This window comes from Gymnogyps californianus, chromosome 1, assembly GCF_018139145.2.
Source record: "Gymnogyps californianus isolate 813 chromosome 1, ASM1813914v2, whole genome shotgun sequence".
NCBI lineage: Eukaryota > Metazoa > Chordata > Aves > Accipitriformes > Cathartidae > Gymnogyps > Gymnogyps californianus.
This window is the reverse complement of record NC_059471.1, coordinates 31,478,929-31,504,335: the sequence shown is the minus strand read 5'-3', so window position 1 is coordinate 31,504,335 and position 25,407 is coordinate 31,478,929. Positions and strand designations below refer to the sequence as shown.

Sequence of the window (25,407 nt, the reverse complement as noted above, 5' to 3'; positions counted from 1 at the left end):
AGCGACTGTGGAATTGAATAACTGATTGTATGTAACAATCTCCCATTCCATTGCATATCTTGTGTTACAATGGGCTGAACTGATAAACAGGGAAATACCATTTCCTTAAAAACACATATTCTTAAAGGATATGGAACAAACTGCTATATATGTATTATAGCAGTTATAATTACAGACTACATGTATGGAACAGAGTAGCGAGTTACAGAAGCACAGAGCATCTAAAGAATGAGCAACGCCAGTGGGTTTGTTGGGAAATATATTTGCAAAGCTCTGAGAGACTTGTAGTGGTAAGCTTTCTATCTCAGGAGAGCAAGAATAAAAACCGCCTCTTCTGCAAACTATGTTTTTGCTGCAGTTCAGCTCAGGAGAGAACGTGAGCAGGTCCCACTGTGAGCAGGTCACTGCCGGCCCTGCAGAACAGCAGAGCCCTAGTGGCATGGGACAAAAGTGAAGGCTAGTGTGTCAGCGCTTCTTTGTGTAGCCGCTATCTGTTAACTCATAGACAGGATAAGCTTGTAGATAAAAGTAATGGGGTTTAGTGTATCAACTAATACAGCTGAAAAAAATGGATGAACTTTTAAGTCAATGAAGAAAAGCTAGTATACTTGAGAGTTTATGCTTTTTTCCAGCTCTACCAGTTAATCTAATAAAAGATATTGCCTCAGCCTACAAAGTTCATCTTGCTTGCTTTAGGCATTAAATTAACAAGCTGCATGGTAAAGCAGGGGAGAAGAGTCTTGGAGGGAAAGAAAAAAGGACTGTGATACGAGGCTCAGTTTTTCTACAGACTTTGGTGGCTACAAGGAGCCTCTATTTTCAGCTGTCCCAGGAAAGCGCACAGAGCGCAGCACAGTGCAGCGGTGTCACTGCAGGGAGAGGACTAGTGCAGTGAGGAAGACAGGAAAAGAGGACAGATGAATTGTTCTGCTTGGCAAGCCTCATGTGAGGATGTATTCAGCATGACTACAGCTTCCTACAAGAGGATTTGGCCATCTTAGATGCTCTGGTATCCTCTCCCGTATTAGTTTGCCACTCTTTAGTGAGCACTCTTCTTAATATGTACATTTTTATCACTCTTGGTTTGAGCTGAAACCAGTGTTTCTCTTATTTCTTCTTAGCCATCTGATGAAGATACTATCAGCTTTAATGTTCCGATGTCGGACATCATGGAAGAAGATCAGATTGTAAAGGAAGATTCAGGTCACCATGCTAACTCAAGAAAAGGTTGGAATGTAAAAAAAGTGGAAGTTAAATACAGGGAAATTCTGTCAATAATTCCATGTATAAGACTGTAAATTCAGTTTGCAAAAATCACAGCCCAATAAGCATCGATCTTTCAGGAGTCTACAAACATCATCTTTAAATGAGATCCGTTTTATTTACTATTTTTCCTTGAAATTTTCAGTGTTTAATTTTGCACTGGATAAACGCCTTATTAAATTAATTTTTCTTGCTGATATTCTAGTTGAACAACAGGTATTTTCACTACCCTGTGCATTTTAATTTTTTTTGTAATAAATACCTACCTACCCAAAAGGCTTTGAGCATGCATATGCAGTCATGTAAAAAAGAAAAAAAAGTGCGCTACTTAGAACATTTTTAACTATATTGAATTGAGGTCCTTACAGTCATTTTCCATAGTAATTCCAATAAACTTGTTACATCTTGTCTCCAGAGTTAATAAGTTCTGGTTCTGACTGGGGGAACAAAAGTGAGAGTCGGTTTAAACCATGCTTCCCAACCAGTAATATCAATGTGTAATAACTTATCAAATGCTAACTGAGATTCTGAGTTAGCAATGTGCAAAAGCAGAGTCCATTTCTGTAGTTGGACTTAATGCATATATAAAGCTTTATTAATCAAAGTCAGCATTACCTCTGGAAACAAGTAAATCTCTCCAGATTTTGCAGAAGGTGTAACTTTATCTAAATTTTATTAACGTAACTTATATTTTTCTAAATTATGTCTACATACTGATAAACAATGTTTCTCCAAGGTCTGCACATACTAATGATAAATGGCAGGATGAAGTCAGTGAGTTGCATATGGAAACCACATAAATAGGAGATCAGCCTTTCCCCAGTGTTACATACTAGATTAAATTAACTTCATTTGAGATACTCATCAGAATTTAGTAGAATACATAGTGAGACAGTAAGAGCATTACATCCTACAGTGTTTATTAGCAAACTGGAGAGGGTAAGTTATAGGATCAGACCACTTCAAACAGGAGAAAATTATTACTGCCTCAGACCCCTGGAAGTAGCGTATGTAAGCAAGGGATTGGCATAGGCTCTGAAGGCTCTGAATCATTTTGTTTGAGTTCTGCTAAGAGTTTGAGTGTTTGTTACAGCATAGTAACTCTGAAGTTGCATTAAACTGCAATTCACTGGCTGAGATATCTGAATGTCTTAAAATACTCTGCAGCTGTCTAGCTGTGTTCTTGTACCGGTACTGGCAAGACATACTTGGTGTAGTTCAAAACTGACTCCATCAATGCCTGTTGTGGTGCTTCTGATCTACAACTGTATGAGCCCCGAGTATTGATTTGTTACAACTTTGAAATGAATTGGCATCACTTGTTAAAATGCAAAGGTCTTAACTTGTTTGAATTTTTTAATATGCTTCCAATTTAAACTTTGTTTGTTTTTGAGCTCTGTAATTTAGTACGCTTAAATTATGTTGAGTAACAAATTTTGAGCTGAACCAGAAATTATTCTTCTATCTTTTTTTTATTGTTGTTATTAGTGGAATTCCATCAAGGATCTTCTCACTTGATTGTCAATGATAAGTCAAGAGAAACAGGAAACCAGTTTGATGAATCGGATACTCTTACTACTGAATTTATGAGTTACATAAAGGCAAGTTTGTGACAATTTTAAGTGGGGGGAAATATTTTCACTACTTGCATAAGTACAGAGCAAACAGGAATGACAAACTGCAGACATTTTAATGAATAAGAGACCGCAATTGATATCCATTGTCATAAAAGATATAGAAGGCAAAAATAAGCAGGTAGGTTTAAAGTGATTATAATTAATCTAGGAGGTCAGTTTACCCATAACTCTTTCTAGTATATGTGAGAGTTATCCTTTAACTATGTTTAAGGCTTTAAGAAAAAGTGGCAGGTATGCTCTGTACTATTTGCTTTATATTTTGAATTGAGCAATTTTTGCATATGTTACATTAGTAAAATGCAAGAAGACTTTCAGTGTTAGCTGTGGTCACTAAAGTTATGAAATAATGTTACGGTATTAAAATACATTTTCTTAAATGTTTTAAAATTATAGTAGAAATTGAGAGATCTATAAAGACAAATGATATCAAATCTAAAATAAAATCTATTATTCTAGGAACCTACCTCTTACAAGATTTGGCAACTTCCTTTCTTGATGGATTTAGGGAGTATACACTGACTCTGTTATGAACTTTGTAGATGCTAGAGTTGATAGGAAAGTGCATTTGAATAATTGTGTGTATATTTGTGTGTATAAAAAAACATGTGTGTGTGTGTATATAATGAAGTATGTAAGAAAACACAGGTTATCCACAATAAGAAACTTTGAGATTATACCCATCAGTCTTTTTTGTATGTAAAGGTCTGGGTGCCACTTTAGTTCCCTTAAGATGTTCATTACTGAACACTGGTGCTCTGGATTGCTGGTTACACGTCATAGGTAGTTGCTTAGTCCATTTGAAAGTATTACTCTTGTCTTTCTGTCATGGTTAATGAGTACTTGCTTATCAGTCATGTGGCATCTTCCTGGCATGTGGCTTCTTGTCAGGGAACTATCAAATGTGCTTTCTTTTTGAACTGTTTTTCATAATCAATGACCTTTTAGAAATTGTTCTGTTGTGCCTTTTTGTCTGTTTTAAGTTGTGTTTTCCCCATTCGTATTGTCATTTACTCATTTTTTTCTATTTGTGGCATTAGGTTTAGTGGAATATGTCTAGGCATATGTGTCTGAGAAAGCTGCAATAGAATCCATAGAAATGTACTATGAATCATTAGTGATTGCTGTTGTGTGGTAACTCATGAAATTCACTTGCGTCATTATATAGCAAAAACTGCCTGATGAATTTATAAATTAAATGTAGTTAGGTAGACTGAGGAGTTTTTGAAAGATTCTAGAGAAATTTTGAGCAAGTGGAGTTTTTTCTGTGAAAATGTATTTGCTGGATACTTTTGCTGGATCCTTTGTAATGCAAAGATACTTGAGAAATAGTAGTATTTCTCTCCTTGATTTATGGGCCAGAAGGGATTATCTACTATGGATATTTTTAGACTAATTTTCTCCTTCTGTGGAGATTCTTAAGGGGTGCAAAGAGGCATTGTATCACTTCCATGTTCCATCCCTTATAGGGAAAAATGTGCTGGGAAGTAATAGTGGAAAGAGAAAGGATGTGGCCTTCTAGCTTCTTGGAAACAGACTTCTGGTTCTGCAAAAGATCTCTTTATTTGAGCAACCTTTTTGTTTTTTCTAGCAACAAAACTCTTGCAGATCATCTTCAGCTAGCTGCAGAGTCTCTGAGGTGGCAGCTACAGAGGACTAGTATTTAAAAACAAAACAGCAAACTTTTCTCTTTCATAGTTACTGAAGACATGTAGTTATCAGAAAACTTTATTTAGATAGTAAATACAAGTTGTTTATTATTTTTTGTTATTTACAAATACAAATGTGAATTCAGTAGTGTTGATTATTAGGAAGAGTTATTTATAGTTGCTGGATGTTTCGGACACTACAGGTTATCTTATATTGTCTTGTTCTTTTGTGACTTTCATACTAAAAAAAGTTGGAGGGTTTTTTTTAGATAATTAAAATGTTATTCTTAGTAGTATTTTTAGATAGTTAAAATGTTAATAAATGATCGTAGGTTTCCTGCATACAAATTTTCAGCGAGTGTGCACATTTGAGGTGAATGAACCAGGTAAAAGGGGATAGAATACTTTCATCCTCCCCGACAAAGGGGTACACACATCTGAAGCTGGCCATACATTGTATTATGTATATACTTTGTATTTCCTTTCCTTGTTCTTTTCACTTCAGCATCTTGATTTTCAGTAGTGTACCATTTGAAGACTATTCCCTTGGGAATGTCCTCTATCATAATACAGTGCAGTGTTGCAGACACTGGTTCAGTAAAATATAGGTTACTGTATTGAATTTTAGTATAAGAATATTGCCAGAGTGAGCAGTTTAATTTCTTTTAATTTTGATATCTCTTAACTTTATGGCAGTTGAGATCAGCAGTTGGTGACTTGAACATGTGGTACCTCCATTTTATTCTGAGGATTTTGAACTCGGGGCATTTTCCTCCTTGTGCGGATTTCTGAGTCTGTTGTGTTCTTTGGTTTATATTTAGTCATGTACTAGAATGCCTTTTGGGACAGTGGGGGTCTTCTAAAATTGAAATTCTGGTTAACCAAACCGTACATAAAATCAGTACAACTTGCAGTGCAAAAGAGGAGCTTAGGCTTCAAGGATTTTGTAATTTTTCAAATGTTAGTCCTAATTTGTATGGCTTTATTTATCTTATCTATATAGTTATGCCCAGAGACTGAGGATCACCTTCTAGAATAAGTGCTGCATTTTTGTCATCTTATGATATGTGCCCTTCTTATGGGAAAAATCATGTACTTCATTCCTGTAAGGAGAAGAAAAAGAAAAAAGAATGGCTTTATTCATTCTACTGGGGATTAGCACTGGGAAATGGGCCATCTTTGGGGAATGTTAGAGAAGCTGGTACACTCTTCAGTGACACATCTTGCGGAGTTGGATAGCGTTTATTGGTACAGGGTGATGCGACTGATGTGCCAAACACATGACACAGAAGAGGATAAGCCTCTCTGTTTTCTGCTGTTCATTCTCTACTAGTAGAAATGCACATCCATTCAGAGAGCTGCTGTCTTTACTGGCAGCTGAACTATTTCAGTGTTCCAGCCTATCTGAGATAAAAGAGAAAAGAAAATTGCAAAGCACCAAATTGAAGCCTAAAAGAGAGAGTCAAGTTTTCTAATAAGTAGCACTTCATAGTTATAGGTAGGACAGTGGGAGCTCTAATTTATGCCTACATTGAACCCAAAATAACTGTCTGACTGATATGAATTCTTGCATGCAGTTTTTGTTCTGATTTGTTTTAAAAAAAATTTATTCACGGCTGTTAAAATTGTCAAGTAGGAATCCTGTTAATAATTATAGATGAAGTACATAATTGCTACTGTTTGCATATTTGGAATTTCCTTGTTCTATAAACAAATCTGGCTGTAGTAGGAGAGCAAGTAAGAGGAGAGTTAGGGTCGTGCTTAATTGAAACATTGTTTGCATACACCAGAAAGGCACAAATGAAATCTGGGACATAGAATAAAGAATTCTCACGCTGCTTGACTTTCTTTTTACCATTAAAGGAGGGTAAGGGCTGTTGACCTCAATAAAAACTGAACAGTGAATAGAAGATCTTGTAATCAGTATCTTAAAAGGGGGTAGAGTGAGGAGTGGAGCAGAAGTGTTGGATTGCTTCAACTAGCCACCCTAAACTGTTACATAAATTAGGTCGGTGCTGAGGCTGAAAGCAAAATTTGTCTGCCTACTTAATTGCAAAGTTCAGTTCTCAATATCACTTTGTCTGCTTACAGAGCAGAGCAGCAGAGTGTGATGAATTATTGAGAATAGAAGAGGACACACAATGGCAAACAGATGAAATGTAAGTATTTTCTATGTATCTATAAGTAATTAGCTGTGTCATTTAATTAGATTGACCAGAACTGTCATTTCCTTATCAGTTAATAATTTTGTAGACTTGGAGGCATGACGGAAGCACAGCCTTGCACTTTGTGTGTGCTCAATGTTTTACATATTATTGCCAAATAGAGTGGATGTTATATTACAACTAATTAACTTGTATGCACCAATAATGCTGTAATATTTTTTAGCTATGTAGAATACAAGCTTTTTAATTAGATATTTTGATATTTAGTCTGTTAATGGCATTGGTAAAAAAGGATTTTATCAAAACTTGTAAGATCTAAATTTAATGTGCGTTTAAAAAAAAGTAATTTAATTGGAAAAAATCCCTCAGTCTTTTTTCTTCTTTTGTCATAATTTTAACCCTGAAGCAATCATTAATTCATAGACATTAATTCAAGAGCAGAGCAAGTGAACATCAGTTGCTGAGGCGAGTGCATAAGAAAAGGGGATTTAACATGACAGTGTACTGTGAAGTTGTCACTCATCAGAACAGTGGAGTCCTATATGATTTAAAAACAAAAACTGAAGGAAGGGAAGAATCAGTACTTTCTGAAAGAGCCATATTGGCAGAACTAACAGGAGATTGTGTTTCTAAACCCCAAAAAGAATTACAAATGTTGAAAAGCAAAAGAAAGCATGCTGGTCCATTAAAAGATACATATGATGAGTGCAGTTAATAAAAGTAAAATATTGGTAAATAAATTTTCAATTTTAGAAGTCAGTCTGTTTAATTGAATGCTAAAAGTTTTAGTTCATCACATTTGTTTATGTATGTATTAGGTTGGGGGGCTTTGTTAAGGAAAAAGTGCTGGAGAATTCTTTCAGAAGAAACTCTTTCCATAAATTCAGCACATAGTAGTGTCCCCGGAGGCTGTTTTTTCCCCTCTGTAGTGTTTACATGCCAGCTGGAAGAGACAGCTCACAAACTGAAATTCAGACTACCCTTGATAATTGCTGTGGTACCTCTTTTTTTGAATGCTTTTGTTTTCTGTTATAGAATAAATTTATCAGAAGAACAAACTATTGATATTGCAATGATAGAACAACTAAGAGAAGCAGTAGATTTATTACAAGATCCCAACAGGTATGCTTGCAATAGCTGATGTGTTAATGTAATGTATATAACATTTTTTGTGAATGACTTTAGAGTTCTTTTTTAACTAATAATTGAAAGTTATGAAGTGCTTTGTTAGCATACTGATGTTTTTCAGGAGGCGCTTAGTTAAGAAGGAACCTTTCATTCCCTCTCTGAGTATCTAGACAAGATTCCCAGTAAATTAAGAAGGATTTCAGGTATAAAAGAAACCTAAATTTAGAGGTGGAGACACCCCTTAACCATTCACCTCGTGTACACTACTGTGATTTTCTGAAGTTTTGTCTAGGATTGTCACATTTCTTCTAGGGACTATAAACTCTCCTCTGCTTATTCATGCTTGGTGTGTTTTGTGGGAATGGAGAAGGTCTTCTGGCCCAGCTTCATCCCAACTCAGTGGAGCACATAAAGGAGGTGCCTGAATTAGTGGTGGAGTTTCTATAGTCTCCCTCTGAAATCAAAAGGAGAAAGAGGAAGAGGCAGCTAGAGAAAGTTATTTAGATTTCCCATGACTATAGAAGGCAAGGTTTTATAATTTAGGTGCCTGTTTTAAGTGGCTAAAGTCAGGTGGAATGACTCTGGATCTGTGAATAAACAAAGGAATAAGTATTTGTCACGGATGAGTGATTTAGGATCCTTAAAATAAATGCTTGTCCTACTGAAAAGGACTGACAAGAGTGGTGTAGGTAGTTCTGTCCAGATGCTTGCTATTGCTTTTCTTTGTGTAATCACCTTCAGAAATTGATTAAGTTCATTTCAGAACCAGGTAACTCATTTTTCTTCATTATTTCTATGAAGTAGCTGGTTTACAGATTCATTTCTCTGAAGACTAGAAACCTCCTTGTCACTTCCAGCCTTAAGTATCCTTGTTTCTCCTTCCTCCCTTGGCCAGTTCACCGTAGCCGTTTGTTCTTGTGACTACACTGTTCTCTAGTTTAAATGCCTATTTTGATACTGCTTTTTCACCTAGCAGATCTTTGTACTTTTTAGGACAGAAATTCACTCCTGTTAGTATTTCTAAAAAGACAATTATCTGATTTTATTTTGAATCATATAAAGAATACTTGAATTCTTGAATCATATACTAAATACTTGAATCACAAGTATTTTTGCTTAATAAAAAGTCATACAAATTAGGAAAGCTTTTTAGTTCCTGTGGTCTCTGTGAGATAGTATACCATTGCTTCTGCACCTCATGAGAGGCTTATTACTTTGTGGGAGAAGTATTGCAATTAAAAAAGGAAAAAGTCTGGTTTGGAAAAAAGCGACATTAAAAAAATTTCAGTTGTTAGCCTTACAAATTTTGTCATTTTGTTTTTTGTCAAATATTGCTGCAATATTTCCTACATATTTAGTTTTTCTTATTAAATTAAAAAGGGCAATAAAATAGAGAAAATTAATCTGTTTCTCCATGCATATTCAGATGTGCTTTCATTAGTAACACTATAGTAAATTTGAAATGTGGCTTTTAAAAATGGCTAATCATGTCATGCATGTCTGTATTTTTCTACTGTTTTTTTACATAGTGTTGGGGTTTTTTTTGTGGCTGCACTTTCTTTTTCTAACCTTAAAATATGAGTATTTATTTTTAATTTACTGAGCACTATATAGGCTTTTCAATGTACATCTCTTGTATGTTAACATCCAGACCTACCCAGCACCTGGGTGCCTAATACTTGCCAAATGATGCTGTAGACTTTCAGTCCTCTGGGCCATGGGTTCCTCATCATTTCTTTTATAATTACTGGATTGCATGGCAGTTTGTTATATACTTGCATTATATAAAGCAGCGTGAGAAAATTTTGTTTTTCATACTGAATAGTTTTTGTGTCTTTATCCAGATCCACAAAGGAATTTAAATGCTTCCATTGCTCCTTTGTTTAAGATGCACAAAAGCTTTCATGTGCTTTTAACTTAAACATAGAGCATGTCAAAAATTCTAACTGTCCCCAAAGAGGTTTCCTTTGTGCATCAGTATAACTCTAATCACCTAGTCAGGATAACCTAGTTGAAATAACTAACTCTAGCCAGAATTATCCTTATCTCACACTGAAGGCCATTGAGGAGTTAGAAAGAGAAACCATTGCAGGGGCTGAAACAGTAGGTGACGCTGACACACCTAACATGCACTGACTAGAGTGCAGTGTAGAGCATATCAATTGGAGCTATTTTCGCTAACAGATATGACTATTAAACTTCTAAAACGCTTGTCCAGTAACCATTGTCCTAGTGTTCTGCAGAGTTTCAAATCTGCATACTCTATGTGCACATAAGCAGCATTTCAGTTCTGGAAAGGAAAAAAATTTCAGACTCAACCTTTTTCAGTATTTTCAGATGTTTGCTTCAGATTCCTATATTCCCTTTCCTATATTCACTGCTTTCTTTCAGATCATTGTCTGTTGTGAATTTATTGTTGTACTGCTTTATTTTCATCCACTGTAAATTAAATTTGAATATCTAACCAGGGCTGTGGCTTCTATTTGAACGCAGGGTGCTAGAGGTTGGATATAGAAATCTACAGTCTTCTAGATAATGGCATGGTTGTTGCTAGTAAACAGGTCCTTTTGTTTTGATACAAGCCATTTCTCAGGGTGACATTTTGCAGATGAAAGCATTAACGTTGCTTTGACTGAACAGTGACACTGACAGTGAAGCATCAGGAGACATTTCAAAAAGTTGTTAAGAGATAACACTGAGCAGGTTAAAACCATGAGTATAAAAGTATTTCATATATCCATTTGTTTGAAATAAAATACTGAACAGAATGGTTACCAAAGCTATACCCCTGTGCAATGTTTTTATTTCAAACCTTGCAGATTAAGCATGGATATTTCAGAGAGCAGTGGTGTGAATCTGTATCCCATGGAACCAGCAACAGCTTTAGAATTTCAGGAGTCTACAGTAAAGTGTGTTTATCTACCTTTTTTAGAAAAAAATAATGCATTTGTTAGATTCATCATATTCAAGTTTCTACACAATGAATTACATATTTGCATTTGTTTATCTTTATACATAGCGGTCAAATGCAGATGGAGATGTCTTCCCTTGGTCAGGTACGTTAATGAGTGTATTATTACAAAATCTTTTGGGGGGAAAGACAGGAAATGAGCCAACAATTTCATCAATTATAAATCTACCAAGTAGGGAAGGGAAAAATTTAGTAGGCTGGAGGACAAAACTAATTCTTCTTTAACGTTTTTATGGAATTGTTTTTATTTTTTTATATGTGTATATATAAAATTTTTCTCGGTTTATCAGTTACTTTTTCATCTTAGTTTTTTTTTTCCCCCGTGTGCGAGTTTCATGTATGTCAGTTCATACTTCAGCTACGCATACTTGTTTACCATTCCACCCCCCTATCTCCCTGTTCTGGTGTAGGAAAACAGTACATTCATTAAGGGTAACCCCAAAATATTTTGTAAACTGAAAATTAGTGTTTTCCCAGAGTGCTGTCACTATAGTTACAGAGAGTATATAACGTATGATTTGGAGTTTTACAGTGTGATATATGCTGCTTGTTATTTGATCTATATCCTGACTGGTGAACTGGTATTCTTTATGAAGTACTTTGTTTAGATTTACATTATCTACCTGTTAGCACTGGAACTGCAAGTATATAGTATCTGCTTACTTCTTTGTTTGCTTTTCATCACAGTATTTGTAAGAAATACTTCTGAAGCAACATTATGCAAAAAAAGATATAGTACTATTTCCAGTGATACACACTCTAAAGAGTTATTTATCTTACAGAGAGAAAATGCTGAAGAGGAACTAGAATTTCAGAGGAGGAGGGAGTTGATTATGGATAAAACAAAGCCTGAAGTGAGAACTTGTGAACAGGGTGAAAAATGGTCATTGAGTCAGGTATGGAAGTGTCTAGATGCAATAAACGCGGAAACATTTGAAATGGATCATTGCATTCTGTCAATTTACGTATGGAGATAATAGTGAAAATTGGTGAAACTGGAGAAAATAGTAGAAAATAGTTTAGGCCCATTGGGTTTTTTTTTTTTTTTTGCCTTAGCATGAATCTCAAGGTTTGGCTGTAAACAGGAAGTTGATTAAGACCTATCTCTCAGGAAAAAACTGATATAATGAAATTAATAAAAGTCTTTTCTTCCAATCAAAACTATAGCAGTTGCAGTGGTTGCATTCCCCTGGGAAAAAAAAGTCACCTCAAAGTTAGATCTTCAATAAAATGAAACACCTGATTCCTCTTCCCCCTCACCCCAAATACTCTTGTAGTTATATAAGCTGCTAAGTTTTTAACAGCAGTATTTTTAATGTGTTTAATATTACAAACAGACTGTATATAGGTTGAGACGATAGTTTTAAAGTTTCAAAAATATTTTAAGTTTTATGTACATTGCAATGATCCAGAAATAAAGAACTATGAAAAAATCTAATTTAAATATTTGGTGCATACATTATTACTTCAGAACTTGTTTGTATAGAGATTTTTTTGACTGCTCTTGCAAGAAGATTCTGAGAACAAAATTACTTAAAGTTCTGTCTATATTGGTAGTACCTTAATATGGTCTATCTTATCCAGACATAGATTGAATCTGTTTTATCTTGATGCTTTTCAAATATTCTTATGTATAATCATCATTACCGTCAAATATACCTATGATATCCTTGTGACTTTGTTAGTCTTAATTTTGTCTTTGTTTTTTCTTTAAATTACCAAATTCAAAAAAATTGAGTTGGTTCATCTCTTTTGTTATATTGTTGTACATTGGGGTTACCACACTTTCTTTGGAACAGTTCTTACTACATTGCTGAGATTAACGGATAAGGCTAGTTCAGTGTCAAAATGTGTGTAGTCTCTGTATTTTGATGAACTGTTTAACAAGGACACTGCTGATTCACTTTTAAGAACCTTTTAAGAAGAAGAAATAAATCTTCCTAAACACTTGTAGAGGGCCTGATCTGGACTGTGTTATGCAGGTGAAAGCACTAGGCATGTTCATGAAATGGAAACACATCTTGCAAGAGCAAGTTTTTAATCATGCTACATTCTGTGTAGTACAGTAAGCACTTGTGTTACTACTTGTGTTACTAAATTAATTCAATTTAGCATAAATTCAAAATTCTGACTAGTGACCTGCATGCTGTGAAAGAGATTAGACCTGCAATGTGGGCATAACTAGCAGGTCACAAGAACATAGTCCCTGAGCATAGGAGTGCTCAAGTGTGCGAGTCCCCAGGCAGAAATGGCTGGGATCAGATGAGTAAGATTTCTTTCTGTTTATTCTAGGTAATATAGTGGTTGAGGTAATATTATGAAAGATGTCTAAAGCTGAAGAATTTTTTTTTAAGCTTGAAAAGTAGCCAAGAAAGGTCATGAAGCAAAATGAGTGTGTAATCTTCTTTCCCATCTTGCTAACTTTTGGAAAGCTCTGTGACTGTTGGGACCAAGTGTTCCAAGTGCTGTCTTTTATTTTTGTTTCCATTTTTTATCAATTAAAAAAAAAAAATTGGCCCTAAGGAAATTATTTTGAATTGAATTATAATTTGTTTTTACTTATGCCAGCTGTGTTTTTACTGAGTTATGATTGATGCAGAATTAATGATTGTATTTCATATTTATTAACGTGATTTACATGTTTCCAATTTAACTGTAGCAGAAGTGGTAACAAAAGGTATGTTATATTGCAATTATAAAATGAATTGCTTACGGAATACTTCTCTCTTCAAATCTATATTAAAAATCTGTATTTGCATATTAAACTCTTGGTGATAGTTTAATTACAAAATCTGTGGAACAAAATTGGGTACTGCATTTGAACCAACAAACATTAAAATCTTATAAATGCAGTTATAATCACTTTAGAATTGAAACTAAAAAATAAATGACAAATCTGTGCGAATAATTTCCACAAGGTTTTTTTAAATGTTCAACTAGCAATAAAAGTATTTATTATTCATGAAAATTAATTGTGTCAGTGAAAAAAAGAATTAAGTATTAATGTGTGTCTGAGTATCATAAGTAAAATATCCTGTTGTGGTGTATCACTAATATAGTTGCTGAAATGGTCTTTTTTTTTTTTTCCCCCAAACACGCAGAATGATCTAATTGTTTGGAATACAAGTGGGCAAACCTCTCACAATGAGGTAAGATGATAGTGCCATTTGTTTGTCTGTTATATGTTTTAAATGAATGGTTCATATACTAAATGAAACATGTAATTGAATTTCACAGAAAATATGACTGAGCTTATCAGTAATGGCTACGTGGTTTATTTGGCCTGTGGTTTATTCTTGTCATCTCTAAGGATTTACTAGGATATAAAAATATACTTTCTGATAAGCTTGTTTCTAAGTTATGTAGTTTAGTACAAAACATTTAATTTTTTTACATTTTGTTTGTTCTGCCACGTTTTCTTTTTTTGACTCTTCCTTGCTCCACAAGAGTTTCTATTGATTTCAGTGCAATTTCTTTTTGCACAGTTGTGTCATGTCCTTGATTAGTTTTCAGAAAGGAGTCTGATTTTACTGATCCTATCACTTTCACAGTGCGAATCTCAGCAGAAGGTCAAAAAGGGAAACTGTAGCAAGCTCCTTATGCAGATTTTTTCCCTTCATATTTTCTGTGCAGAAATAGGGCTTCTCCCTCTACATTGCACTGTGTATGAGCACCTTGCAAATTCATGAGCACTCAGGCACCTTCCACCAGTCTTGATGATGGGACTCCTATAGTTTCTGACTCCCTGGGGAATCACTTTTTAAACACGATTCCCATTATGGAGTTTGGTTATAGGACTCTTTCTGTGTTACCATTGGTGGTATGATGATTATACCTCACCTTCCCCTGTATGCTGCTACTCCATTCTTCTTGCTGCAACTGTTAGCCTAGTTCAGGGTCAAGGGCGATCCTGCTCTGAAGTGTGTGCTTAACTTCCTCTTTTCTGCTTTTTAGGCAGAAATTCAGTGTTGCATGGAAAATACCATGCAGAATGGTAGTTAATTCTGTGAAAGAAACAAACGTATCTAAGGAAAAAACGTGTCTTTGCTTTGTTTTTCTAAATATACTGTGCCACAAAAATGTATGTTTGATGCAACCAAGTGATTACATGGGAGAAAACTGAGAAATAATTGAGCTTCTTTATAGCTAGGGGGAATATCTTGCAGTCTTTGGTCAGAAACTCATCTTTTCCAGCAAAGGAATAGGACACAATAAAAAAGGGAGATTATCATAGGTTTGAGGCTATATTGTGATCAGATTATGGTGGAATAGTTGTAGCGTGCAGTATTGTTAACTTTTGCATTTTATGTAGCCAGTTGTGCTGAGACATTCTGGACGTTGGTCTTACTTAGACTTATGTTCTTGAATTACACAGAACAAGGATAAAAGTCCGACAATGTCTCCTACTGCAAACACCACAATCCCTTTTGGCCTGAAGCCACGATCAGGTAATGTGGGAGATAAAATTAACCAATTTGTATTTGTTTGGGGTTTTTTGTTTGTTTGTTTGTTTGTTTTCACATCTATGTTATTAACAGATGCCTGTATTTGTTTTCCTTTAAGAAGGCAGTGATGAAACATTTTCTGTAAAACAGTTAGAAGAAGATTAGAACATTTTAAGGTTATAGGTTTGAATCAAGATTGAATTTGTAACAAGTATGTATTTAGCACATTATATATGGATTAATTTTCATCCCTTACTAATAAATTAGGTGTTTTATAAAATTATATGTATGTATGTTTAAAAATATGTGTGTATGTATATAAATACACATATTTTATACATGTATACATATATATCATCTGTGCTGACATACTGATTGAAATATGATTTTTGCTTAATTGGTATGTAGTGATACAGTTTAGATTTTGTTGAATAATATATGTGAATAATTAGGCTTGTTTGGAAAATGCTTATGCATTGCTCTGAAAATTGTGCATTGCAATGAGTCTTTCAGTAGTTATGCTTGTGTAAGGATCAAGCATTATAGGAAGATTAGATGTTTACTTCAGCCAGCAGCTGAGTTTAATGAATTTGCAATGCACTAAATCTGCATAACCATCAATCTTTTAACAGGCAGCAGTTTATTTATTAAAAAAAAAAAACCCCACACAAAAAAAAACCCAAAAAACCCTACAGATGTATTTGAGGGCTTTTATAACAGCTTCCTTTAAAAACAGGATTAGCTACAGGATTAAACTCAGTTTTTATCTTCTCTGTGCTGAGGTAGTCAATATTGTTAAGTCATCTCACATCACCTCTAAAGAATAACTGTAGGTTTTTCAGTATGTTTCAGCGTCCTAAGACTGTAATTCTGCTTTCTTGCATTCACCACAAATGCTTTTAATCAAATGCTGGTAAACCACTACAAGCTTGTAGTTTCCATAACAAAATATCCTGGCAATAATGGCAGCAGTTTCACATTTGAATGTTTAGGAAATTGTACCCATAGATTTGTTTTTTTAAAAAAAAAAGTTTTAAAAAGCAAAGAAAATGGTATTGAACCAACCTTGTTTCATGAAGAGGATATTTTAAATTTCTCAGGTAGTTATGATACACAGTTTTACAGATCTGGTCAGTTGCATTTCTTACTTTGTTGGACTGTTAAACTTTGGCTCTATTCTTGTATGTTCCTGGTGCTTTAGAGATGTTGGTTATTTCTTTATATGTTTAAAGTATGGGTTAAATGATGAGCAAATGGGTCCTTTCAGGATTTGGAAAAAATAAAACATTGAGTAATATTGCACAGTCCAGTGTCAACATTACGATAACGCTGTTAGGAGAAAGATGTGCGAAGGCAAACGGGCCCGTGCCGTGTTGCTGCTTTCATGGGATGTAGCCTGTGTTCTGCTGAGCTGCCAGTGAAATCTGCTGCCGGGGACTGGAAGCAGCACTGTGGGAGAGAATGCAAGACCGTGACTTCTTGTTCAAGTGTTCTTGTTCAAACATGCGCTTCCGAATCTTGGTATATCAGTGCGCCAAGATGTCCTATACTTAATGACTGTAATAAGTCAGGGCAGAATAGCCTAGTGAATCTTTTTTTAGAGGATTTCTAGGAAGACTGGATTGCAGTGGTTGCAGTCCTTTACAACAAATCCTCCAAGTCGCATGATGGAAGTCCAGATATGCACAACTCCAGCAGTTCTTCCCTGACTATATTGCAGCTGTGTATAGCCTCACTGAATACCAAAGTCAGTTGGTTATAATCTGTTGATTTTCTGCACTGTACCAATTCAAATTCATATACTTGAAGCGCTTTGAGTATGCCAATACTATAGTGTCTTTTGGTCACCACTATGGGTTGCAGAAAACTTGATAATCTGATTTTATTTTCCTTTCCATATCATACACTACGGAGTCACCAACCTAGAGCCATTACCACACGAGCTTTCACCTCATCACATCCAGTTTCAGTCATGTTACCTTAAATTTATACCATGGTAAGACAGGGGAATTTGGCAATAGTCAAACTTTAGGTCCAACTTCAGATAAAAAGACAGTATATTAGCTATGTAGCACAATGTAACAAGATGGAACCTTGCAAAGGAGTAGTGAAGCTGCATATTGTTTCCTCTCCTGCTTCCACCCTAGAATTACTCTAAAAGTAGTATTAAAATTTGTTTTGCTAACACATAAGAATAATTTACAGATATAAGTAGTACATGACTGAAAATACTGGCATGTTTGTGAATCCTGCATGTTTTTCCCATTAAAGCTGGTTAGCTTGCTATGTCCCTAATTTCTTCACTGTATTTCCTTTAAAACTTTATGCAAGTTTTGTGTGAGTTTGAACCATCCTATCACTGTCTGAATTTGTACTTGTTAATTATATAGTGCTTTACTGCCCTATAACTGAGCTAGTCTAGGGGTCTAGCAATTCTGTGATCCAGGAAAGTTTTTCAGCTCAGTTTATAGTTTATTTTAATAGCTTTTTTCATTTAAGTTTTTCATGGCCTTAGGGGAAACCTTAAAACTCATTGGAAATTAGTTTTAGCTATTTAACTTCATTAGAGCTTACATTTGAATTACTTGCTTCTATAAATCTTTTAAATCTGAGTGCAAGGTTAAAAGAACATTAAAGTGTGCTAACTAAAATGTGTACATCATGCTCTGTGGAAAAAATAGTGGCAAATTTTCAATGAAAATACATGCAACTGTACCTTTCTGAAATATGAGAGTTTATTTTTACTGTGTTTATTTTCATCTATTTTAAATGAATGTTGCTTTCTATTTGACTTCCCCACCACCACCATCGTTTCATAATGATTTATATCTCTTGGCAAGGTGAAAGTAAACTGTTCTAGACTTCTGGTAAGGATTCCAGTTTTTTGAAGTACACATACAAATGGAAGTGCTTCCAGAGGATGAACCACAGTGGCTTAAACTTCTGTGTTAGTACATACTGTGTTAGTACATACTGATACATGTTCAGGACTGAAGGTCTTTTTATTCTTTCATTTTAAAGCCAGGCAAAACATTGGGAAAATTCATATCTGATGGCTGACATGGTACCCAAAGAAAATGTTTTGAAAGGTAATGAATGTGTTTCTGACAGATTCTTTTCAAGGGTCAGATGTTTACATAGAAGGTAAAAAGAGAGAGGATTTTTTATTTTTTCACAATATTTCCTCCTGTATTTTAAGTACTTTCATAGAGTATGGACTTCTCAAATTCACATTAATTTTGAAAACCTTAAAAAATTACTATTGAAAAGAACCAATAATTACAAGTTTTCTTAGAACCATAGTTTTGCTCTTGGGAAGTGCTTTTGCTCTCTGAAAAGGAATCACTCAAAATAGTTAATAAATTTAAATTCTTTGTGCTTGATTCGTGAATTGATTAAAATGTTCAGAGTGGTGCTAACTGTCGAAACTGAGTGTTGCAAAGTTCTTGCCATGGTTTCTTTAATATGCCAGACCTTGAAGCCTGAACATCTACTAATACATCTTGCAGTACTCAAGAATATTTTTTGCTTTTGTTGTGCCATTTTGAGGTCACTGTGTTTCATAGTTTCTGCCGAACAAGGTGACAGCAACGTAGACAAACAAACAAACAAATTGTACCTTCAGAGGCCAAAAGAAGCACTGACAAAACTCAAAATCACAAAGCAGTTTGTATTGTGAAGTCAAAAGTTGTTCTCTTGCAACTGTTTACTTAGCATAATCTTACTTGTGAATCCAGTGTCTTCATTTTTGGTAACTTGTAGAGGATTTGAAGCACAATGCTAGTATCTGTGGACACGCTTGCCTCACTGTCTTTCAAGCTTGTTGGAACACATAACGATTATTAGAACTTGACAGTATTTTTCCCTCTTTTGAGTCCTAGTTAGTGTTTTTCTAATCTCTGGATATTTATTCCTTCCATTTGTTTTCTTCCCTAACTGCATTATCTGTGTACTTTGGAAAATAATGAGAATCCTAATTGCCAGCATAATTAAAGACTGTTTATCATTTGCCATAAATCTGTATTCTGTTACTCAGTGTTGACTCTGCTCAGAGTTTAAGTTGTGCTGACTCTCAGGTTCAGCTGATCTGGTGTCCCAATAGCCAGAAGCAGTAAACTGGCTTTGGAAAAAGGCATGGCTGAAGAGAAAGAGCTCTTGAACAGTTGAGTGTGAAGAGAAGTTTAAGGTGAAGTTTTATATGACACTGTCTGAATTATCGTCATGTTAATACAGATTCCAGAATTGTGAGAAGGAGAAAGTCTATGTGATTAAGTTCCTTATGAATATTAATTTGGAATGGTAAGAAACAGGGACTTTCTGTGCTTACTGAAACTTTACCTTGGACTTTCTTCTAATATTAAATTGATTTAGCTGCTTTTTGATCTACACAGTAATTTTAAATTGATTTAGGGTTATGGTTTAGCGTTTAGAGTAGAGGTAGTGTATAATCTGCAGTTTAGTTTGAGGAGCATGAATGTGGCTTGTGTGTGGGATTCAGTAGATAAAACATGGAAATATATGTAGGAAACCAAGAAATGAGTGAGTTCATAATTTTTGTGCCAGAAATGGTAAGGAACATTGTGATCAGATACAGGAAAAGCTCATTAAGGAGTGACATCATTGTGAAGGGCAGAGAAGGAGAGATTTAAATTCTGTGTCAGAAAATAGGAAACCAGTGGGAAGCTTTGAAAGGATGGATGATGTGCTGAAGATAAGCAGGGAGGAGATATTTTAAGGATGTCAGTGTCCAGTTCTGAAACACTGTAGAATGGAGGTTTGAGGAAAGCTTGGGCGGAAATCCTTGCCACAATCCAGACAGGAGACAGAATTGCAGAGTAGACGTGGTGGGGAAGGAATAAGAATGTCTGCTGAAGGATTTGAGGAACAAATAAGAGGTGTTGTCATGACTAGTTGAAGGAGAGAATGCAGAATGGGTGGAGAATAGGGACTGTATTGCTGTACAAGTTTAGCTCCATAATGAGTTGATGGGTGGTCATGAACTATAGGCATGACATGCTTTTACAGTCACCTGGTGAATAGTCTCCAGACTCTGTTGCAGCTTCTGTGGAAATGTGCAATTTTGTATGCTTTAGGGAGCCCAGTTGGATCATTACTGAATTTGTGTTTGTTAGAAGACTGTATACAGTGCAGGTTTGCCAAGGCTTGTGGTGCAAACTCAGGATCACCCTTTGGAGGTATTGTATGTCTGTTCTTGTCCCTGGAAAGTCTATACAAGTTGCGCAGGACCAGAACTTTCCTAGGGTGGTGGGCCCATTGTAGGTTTGGACTTATTGCTCTGGGAGTCAGCAAGAAATAAAAGTAGTGCTGCGTGTACTATTAAGTGAATTAAAACAAAAGGAAAATATCTGTAGTACATATACTTACAGAACATATTTCAACAGAATAAGAATCCAAGGGATAATGTAGTTGCTACTTATCAAAAGCAGCTAGGAAGTTGTAATAATATTTTCATATGGATGTGTAAATTTTCTTTGTCTTTGGGAGAGGAAGTGTTCTTATTGCATAGTTACAAAAAACACCAAAATTCTTATTCTCTGAGCTTTTCATTGCTGAAACTTCACAGCTGATATATTTACCTTCTGATTCACAAAGTCAAGGTTTTTGTCAGGCTATAATGTAAAATCTATGGGTACTTTTTCTTAAAACTTGGTTGTAAACAACTTGTGTGAAGTGCTATGGTTACAATGATCTTGCTAAGCTTAACAGCCTTAACTGCGCATATAATGTCTGATTTGCAAGTACTAACATGTAACTTTTCATTCTTTTTATTCTGCACCATCTTTCATTCTTTTCTCAAAAATTATGCATTTTGTATTAATCACCTTTGAATTACATCTTCGTCATTACCATACAATCCTAATGGCATATATGAAATGCTGCTGCCCCCTTTTGTCCCCGCTCTGGTCCTTATACCACCACGGTTGGACTGGCTATCGCTCCCCTCCAGCAGACCCATCCCTCAGTCTTCCTCCTATCTCCTTCAACACACTTACACAGGCACAAACATGGGACAACTTTAGCTACAGTATCCCATCTGAAGGAGACAGTGACAATGGTAGGTGTTCCATATATAATTTACTTAATTTTGTGTTTTCAGAAACCTGAATATATGGGAAATACCCCATGTGGCTAAGGATGAAAGACAGTACTCTCGAGGGGATGTTTATAAGACTAAATACCTCAGAGGATGCCTGTTAATTTACTGTAGAATATGTAGTATCAAAAGTAAATGAGTGAAGAGTGTCACTGTTTTCAAGTCTGGCAAAACAACTTTTCCCATGATATCCACTCCAAGAACTGTTTCCAATATAGATTTATTTACTTGCTTTACTTTCAAGGGTTTATAAAAGTTGTACTCAAACAGCAATTAATTTTGCTACTGTCTTTTCTGCATTTTCTAATTTATTAATTTTTTGATAGATACTGACTGTTAATAAAAATATCCTGCTCCCATCTGTAGTTATTGATGCAGGTGCATAACTAACTTAATTAGAAGAGGAATCCATTAAGAGACAAAGCTGAAACAATCAGCTAAGCAAAAATAGTGATTTCTGTCCAACAGAAACTGTTAGTAAGCTGTCAAACTTCTTTGTGCATAGTGAAGGCCAGGTACGTTAGTGGATGTTGTTACTGCTTCTTTTGTTTTGTTTTTCTCCAGGGTGTTATTGTCATAGTACATTGACTCATGGCACTAATATGCAAAGTTGGCCATGCTTGGGCTATCAGGGTCTTATACTGCATTAATAGTTAAATATCAGATGGATGAAACAGAACCTAGACAATTAAACTGTTTATACATATTTGACAGGCTGATGTATTTTTTTCAAGTAGGACTGTTGTTCTTCCAGTTGCCCTAAATTAGAAGGGTGTTTAGGTATTGGAAGGCAGTGAAACTGTCAAAAGCATCAGATTGAAACCAGGATCACAAATCTTGAATGAGAAATGCCAACATTTAGTTTAGAATGCCTACGTTCTTAGTTCAGTTCATTACGTGACAATACTCACTATTGCCACAGTGTTCTTGACTGTAAAACCATAAAAGACAGCATATGTAAGGAATCAGGTCCATAAATGAAATGAGTATGGAATATAAGAATTGTGATAACAGTAAGTTGAAAAACTGAATTTAGTTCATGATGGTATGAAGCTAACCTGATGTTTCGCTGATGAATATTCTAACAGAGAAAGCTAGAGGTACTTCTATCAGTGCAGAAATTTGATCCATGTTAATCTAGATTTGTTACTGTTTTACTCTTCTAAATGAAACAAGCAGTACAGACTAGTGTGTGCTTGTGCATTTGGAACAGATAGATGTCTCATGTCATTCAAATCTTAAGCCAAATGCAAATATTAGTATTTATTACCTTGGGCTGTTACAACAGAAAACTGCTTTTACAGCTATGTATTTTTTTTTTTTTAATCAGCCTTTCTATTTAGAGTTTGTTATCTGGGGCTAAGTTTGTTATCTAAGGTGTATCTTCCTATGGTATGAAGTAAAATGGACCAGAGACCATTCTCTGGCACTGAGGTTAGTTGGCAGAGCGTGATTCAAATCCATACCTAAGCACTCTTACTTTCCAAAACAGCATGGCTGCATTTAAGCTGCCTTTGAGGAATGTCCGTTGCCTGTGCTATTCCTCAAGCTATACCTAGACATTGCATGGAAGAGAGGTGGGTTTGCACCGACCAAAACTGTACCAGGAAGCAACAACGTTAACAGTATCGAAGTGTGCAGGCCAGTGCTGAGGATCCATGCACTAGCCCTGCGTAGCTTGCTAGTATAGGTGTAGCCTTTGATATAGAAATTCCATGCATCAGTGTAGCGTCTTAATACTTCATATCATCTTTAATGTAAGTATCTGGCAACAGCTCTGTAATACAGGAGGCTAAGTCCAGAATTTCTGGGAGCTTATAAGGCTTGGAACAGACAGGTCTCCCAAGACCAATGTCCATACCATTGTGGAGGCTTTGGTTTAGCGAATAACTCTGTATAACAACTTCACTGTTACTTAAATTTGGACTGAATAAATCAATCAAAGAGAAATCTGACTATAAACTTTTAGCCTGACTTCATCTCTGCCTGTCATTAGTCCAGCCTTCTTTTTGTCTATTAGTTTTAGAGTCAGGTTAAATCATTTTGTTGTTTACTTGAAGGATAATGTTGTCAAACTAAGTACTTGGGACACTAAATTCCTTGATGTGCTATAAATAGTGCACCTATGTGCATTGTAACTCAGTACAAAAATGAAAATTTTCACAAGGACCTTTGTCCTTGACTGTGGTTTGTCAAATACATATGTTATTAACTGTTACCCATTTAACTTGTTGAGACTTGTACAAAATACTTTTTAAAAAAATTATTGGAACAAGCATTACATAATAACCTTGGATGACCATGGGTGCAAAAAGCAGAAACTTGCTCTTGGAAAGAGTGAAAAACAGACCTTCAGGTGTGTGTGAGGTATGGGCTCCCCTTGCTAGAAAACGTGTAATGCAGAGAAGCAAGCAATAGTCAGGACTGCCCAAACTTCCTGTATTAGAACATTTTTCTTTAAATTCAATATATAACTGAAACTTTTATAACTAGTGCTTTTGAGTGTGTGAAGGTTTGTTTTGTTTTGTAATCAATTAAACTTATTTTGTTTTATTTAGAAACTTTTAATTGTAGTTTCCCACTGCCTTGAGATTAGCCTGCCTTTTTCCTTGTGGTGGAATGTATGTCTCATTCATGAATGGAATTGAATAAGTAATGTTGATATTTACTTTTCGTTAACAGATGTTTGTAGTCTGAAATCAGAAGGAAGTAGGTCTTGGGACATTCATATTGACTTACCAAAGGCCTAAACAAAGATAGCTGTGGCCAAACTGAATGAAGTCCATAATAATGCTCTGATACTTGCAAAATTGAACATAAATATGAACTAATGCTTTCATAAATAATCATTTGAAATGTTGCTGCTGCTAATAAAGCTACAGTGGCATTTAAATACCATTTAAATATGGTATTACTCTTCAAGCATGGTTTTATCTAGGTATTTCATCTGTGAGAGGCAGCAAAGCTCAATTATTAGAGTTGTACAATGAATTATTTCTAAAATGAAAATCTTAGAAATTGCAACTACAGTTTTTAATAAATGTGATAGATTTTTATTTCACCTCTTAAAAATTTAGGAGCTGTCTCTAATAAATTGTTACAGAGTTGCTAATGCAGAAATTTTAATTCAGTACAATTCTGGAGTTTAATAGAAGTCCTGGGTGAGAGTTTCTGCACTTTGAAAACTTGGGAGTTGGGTTTTTTGTTGTTGTTGTAGCTGTCCTAAACGATATGATTTACTATATGATTTATTAAATAACATTTTAGATATTTCTAATTGTTTAATTTTCACCATATATAAGTGCTTTCATCAGAAATTTACCAATGTATTAATTAGTTTAAAATTATCTAAATCAGTAGGTAATGCTTTTGAAATGGTGTGGTTAAATCAGGTATATGGATTGTTATAGTTCGTAACAACAGCAGTTACAGCTGTTAACAGCCTTTGTATGTTGGGGTATGTGCAGTCATAGTTATACATATGCCTCTCTACAAAATGTTAAGAAGCACATATCTGTTGATACACTGTGCTTTGGAAATAGAGTTCTATTCCGAGCTTGCAGTTTGCCTTCTGCAAAGGCAAAGATTAAATATCAATACAACTGTGGACCTATTGCATCTGAAGGCATGGCTCTGCTACTCTCACGTTATGTGTGGGAGGTCAGCATAATGAATGTTTTTATTTATGATGTATGCTCCTGTGTGTAGATCCTTCTGAATGGTGACACTGGTGAAGCTATGTAGTCCCCCTGGAGAAGGGAACTCAGCTGCAGTCTGTAGCTGTAGTTGTCAGTCCTGCATGTTCTCTACAGGATACTCTCCCACTCTGCCAGTGTGATTTCTGGTGACATTAGAAAGGGTAGAGTTTACTAACATAAAACACTTTTGTTTAACAAATAGCCTTTAATATGACATTTCCCAAAATTACTGATTTAACAGCAGTGTAGCAAATTTCAGTTGCCTTTGAAAAGTTAAAACTATGACTGTGTGAGTCAAGTAGTGGAAGGAAGCAAGTTTGGTAACTGGCCATAGTTTAT

General features: G+C 35.2%; 1 protein-coding gene across 1 annotated transcript in view; it reads left to right on the top strand.

Annotated features, from left to right (window-relative positions):
- Positions 1 to 25,407, top strand: part of LRCH1 (leucine rich repeats and calponin homology domain containing 1) — a 134,075-nt gene that overhangs the window by 82,771 nt on the left and 25,897 nt on the right. The window contains exons 8-16 of the mRNA XM_050894431.1: positions 1,122 to 1,227; positions 2,752 to 2,864; positions 6,638 to 6,705; positions 7,747 to 7,833; positions 10,659 to 10,748; positions 10,859 to 10,899; positions 13,473 to 13,474; positions 13,912 to 13,959; positions 15,186 to 15,258. Coding sequence (XP_050750388.1) covers positions 1,122 to 1,227; positions 2,752 to 2,864; positions 6,638 to 6,705; positions 7,747 to 7,833; positions 10,659 to 10,748; positions 10,859 to 10,899; positions 13,473 to 13,474; positions 13,912 to 13,959; positions 15,186 to 15,258 — 628 coding nt within the window. The remainder of the gene's footprint in view (positions 1 to 1,121; positions 1,228 to 2,751; positions 2,865 to 6,637; positions 6,706 to 7,746; positions 7,834 to 10,658; positions 10,749 to 10,858; positions 10,900 to 13,472; positions 13,475 to 13,911; positions 13,960 to 15,185; positions 15,259 to 25,407) is intronic.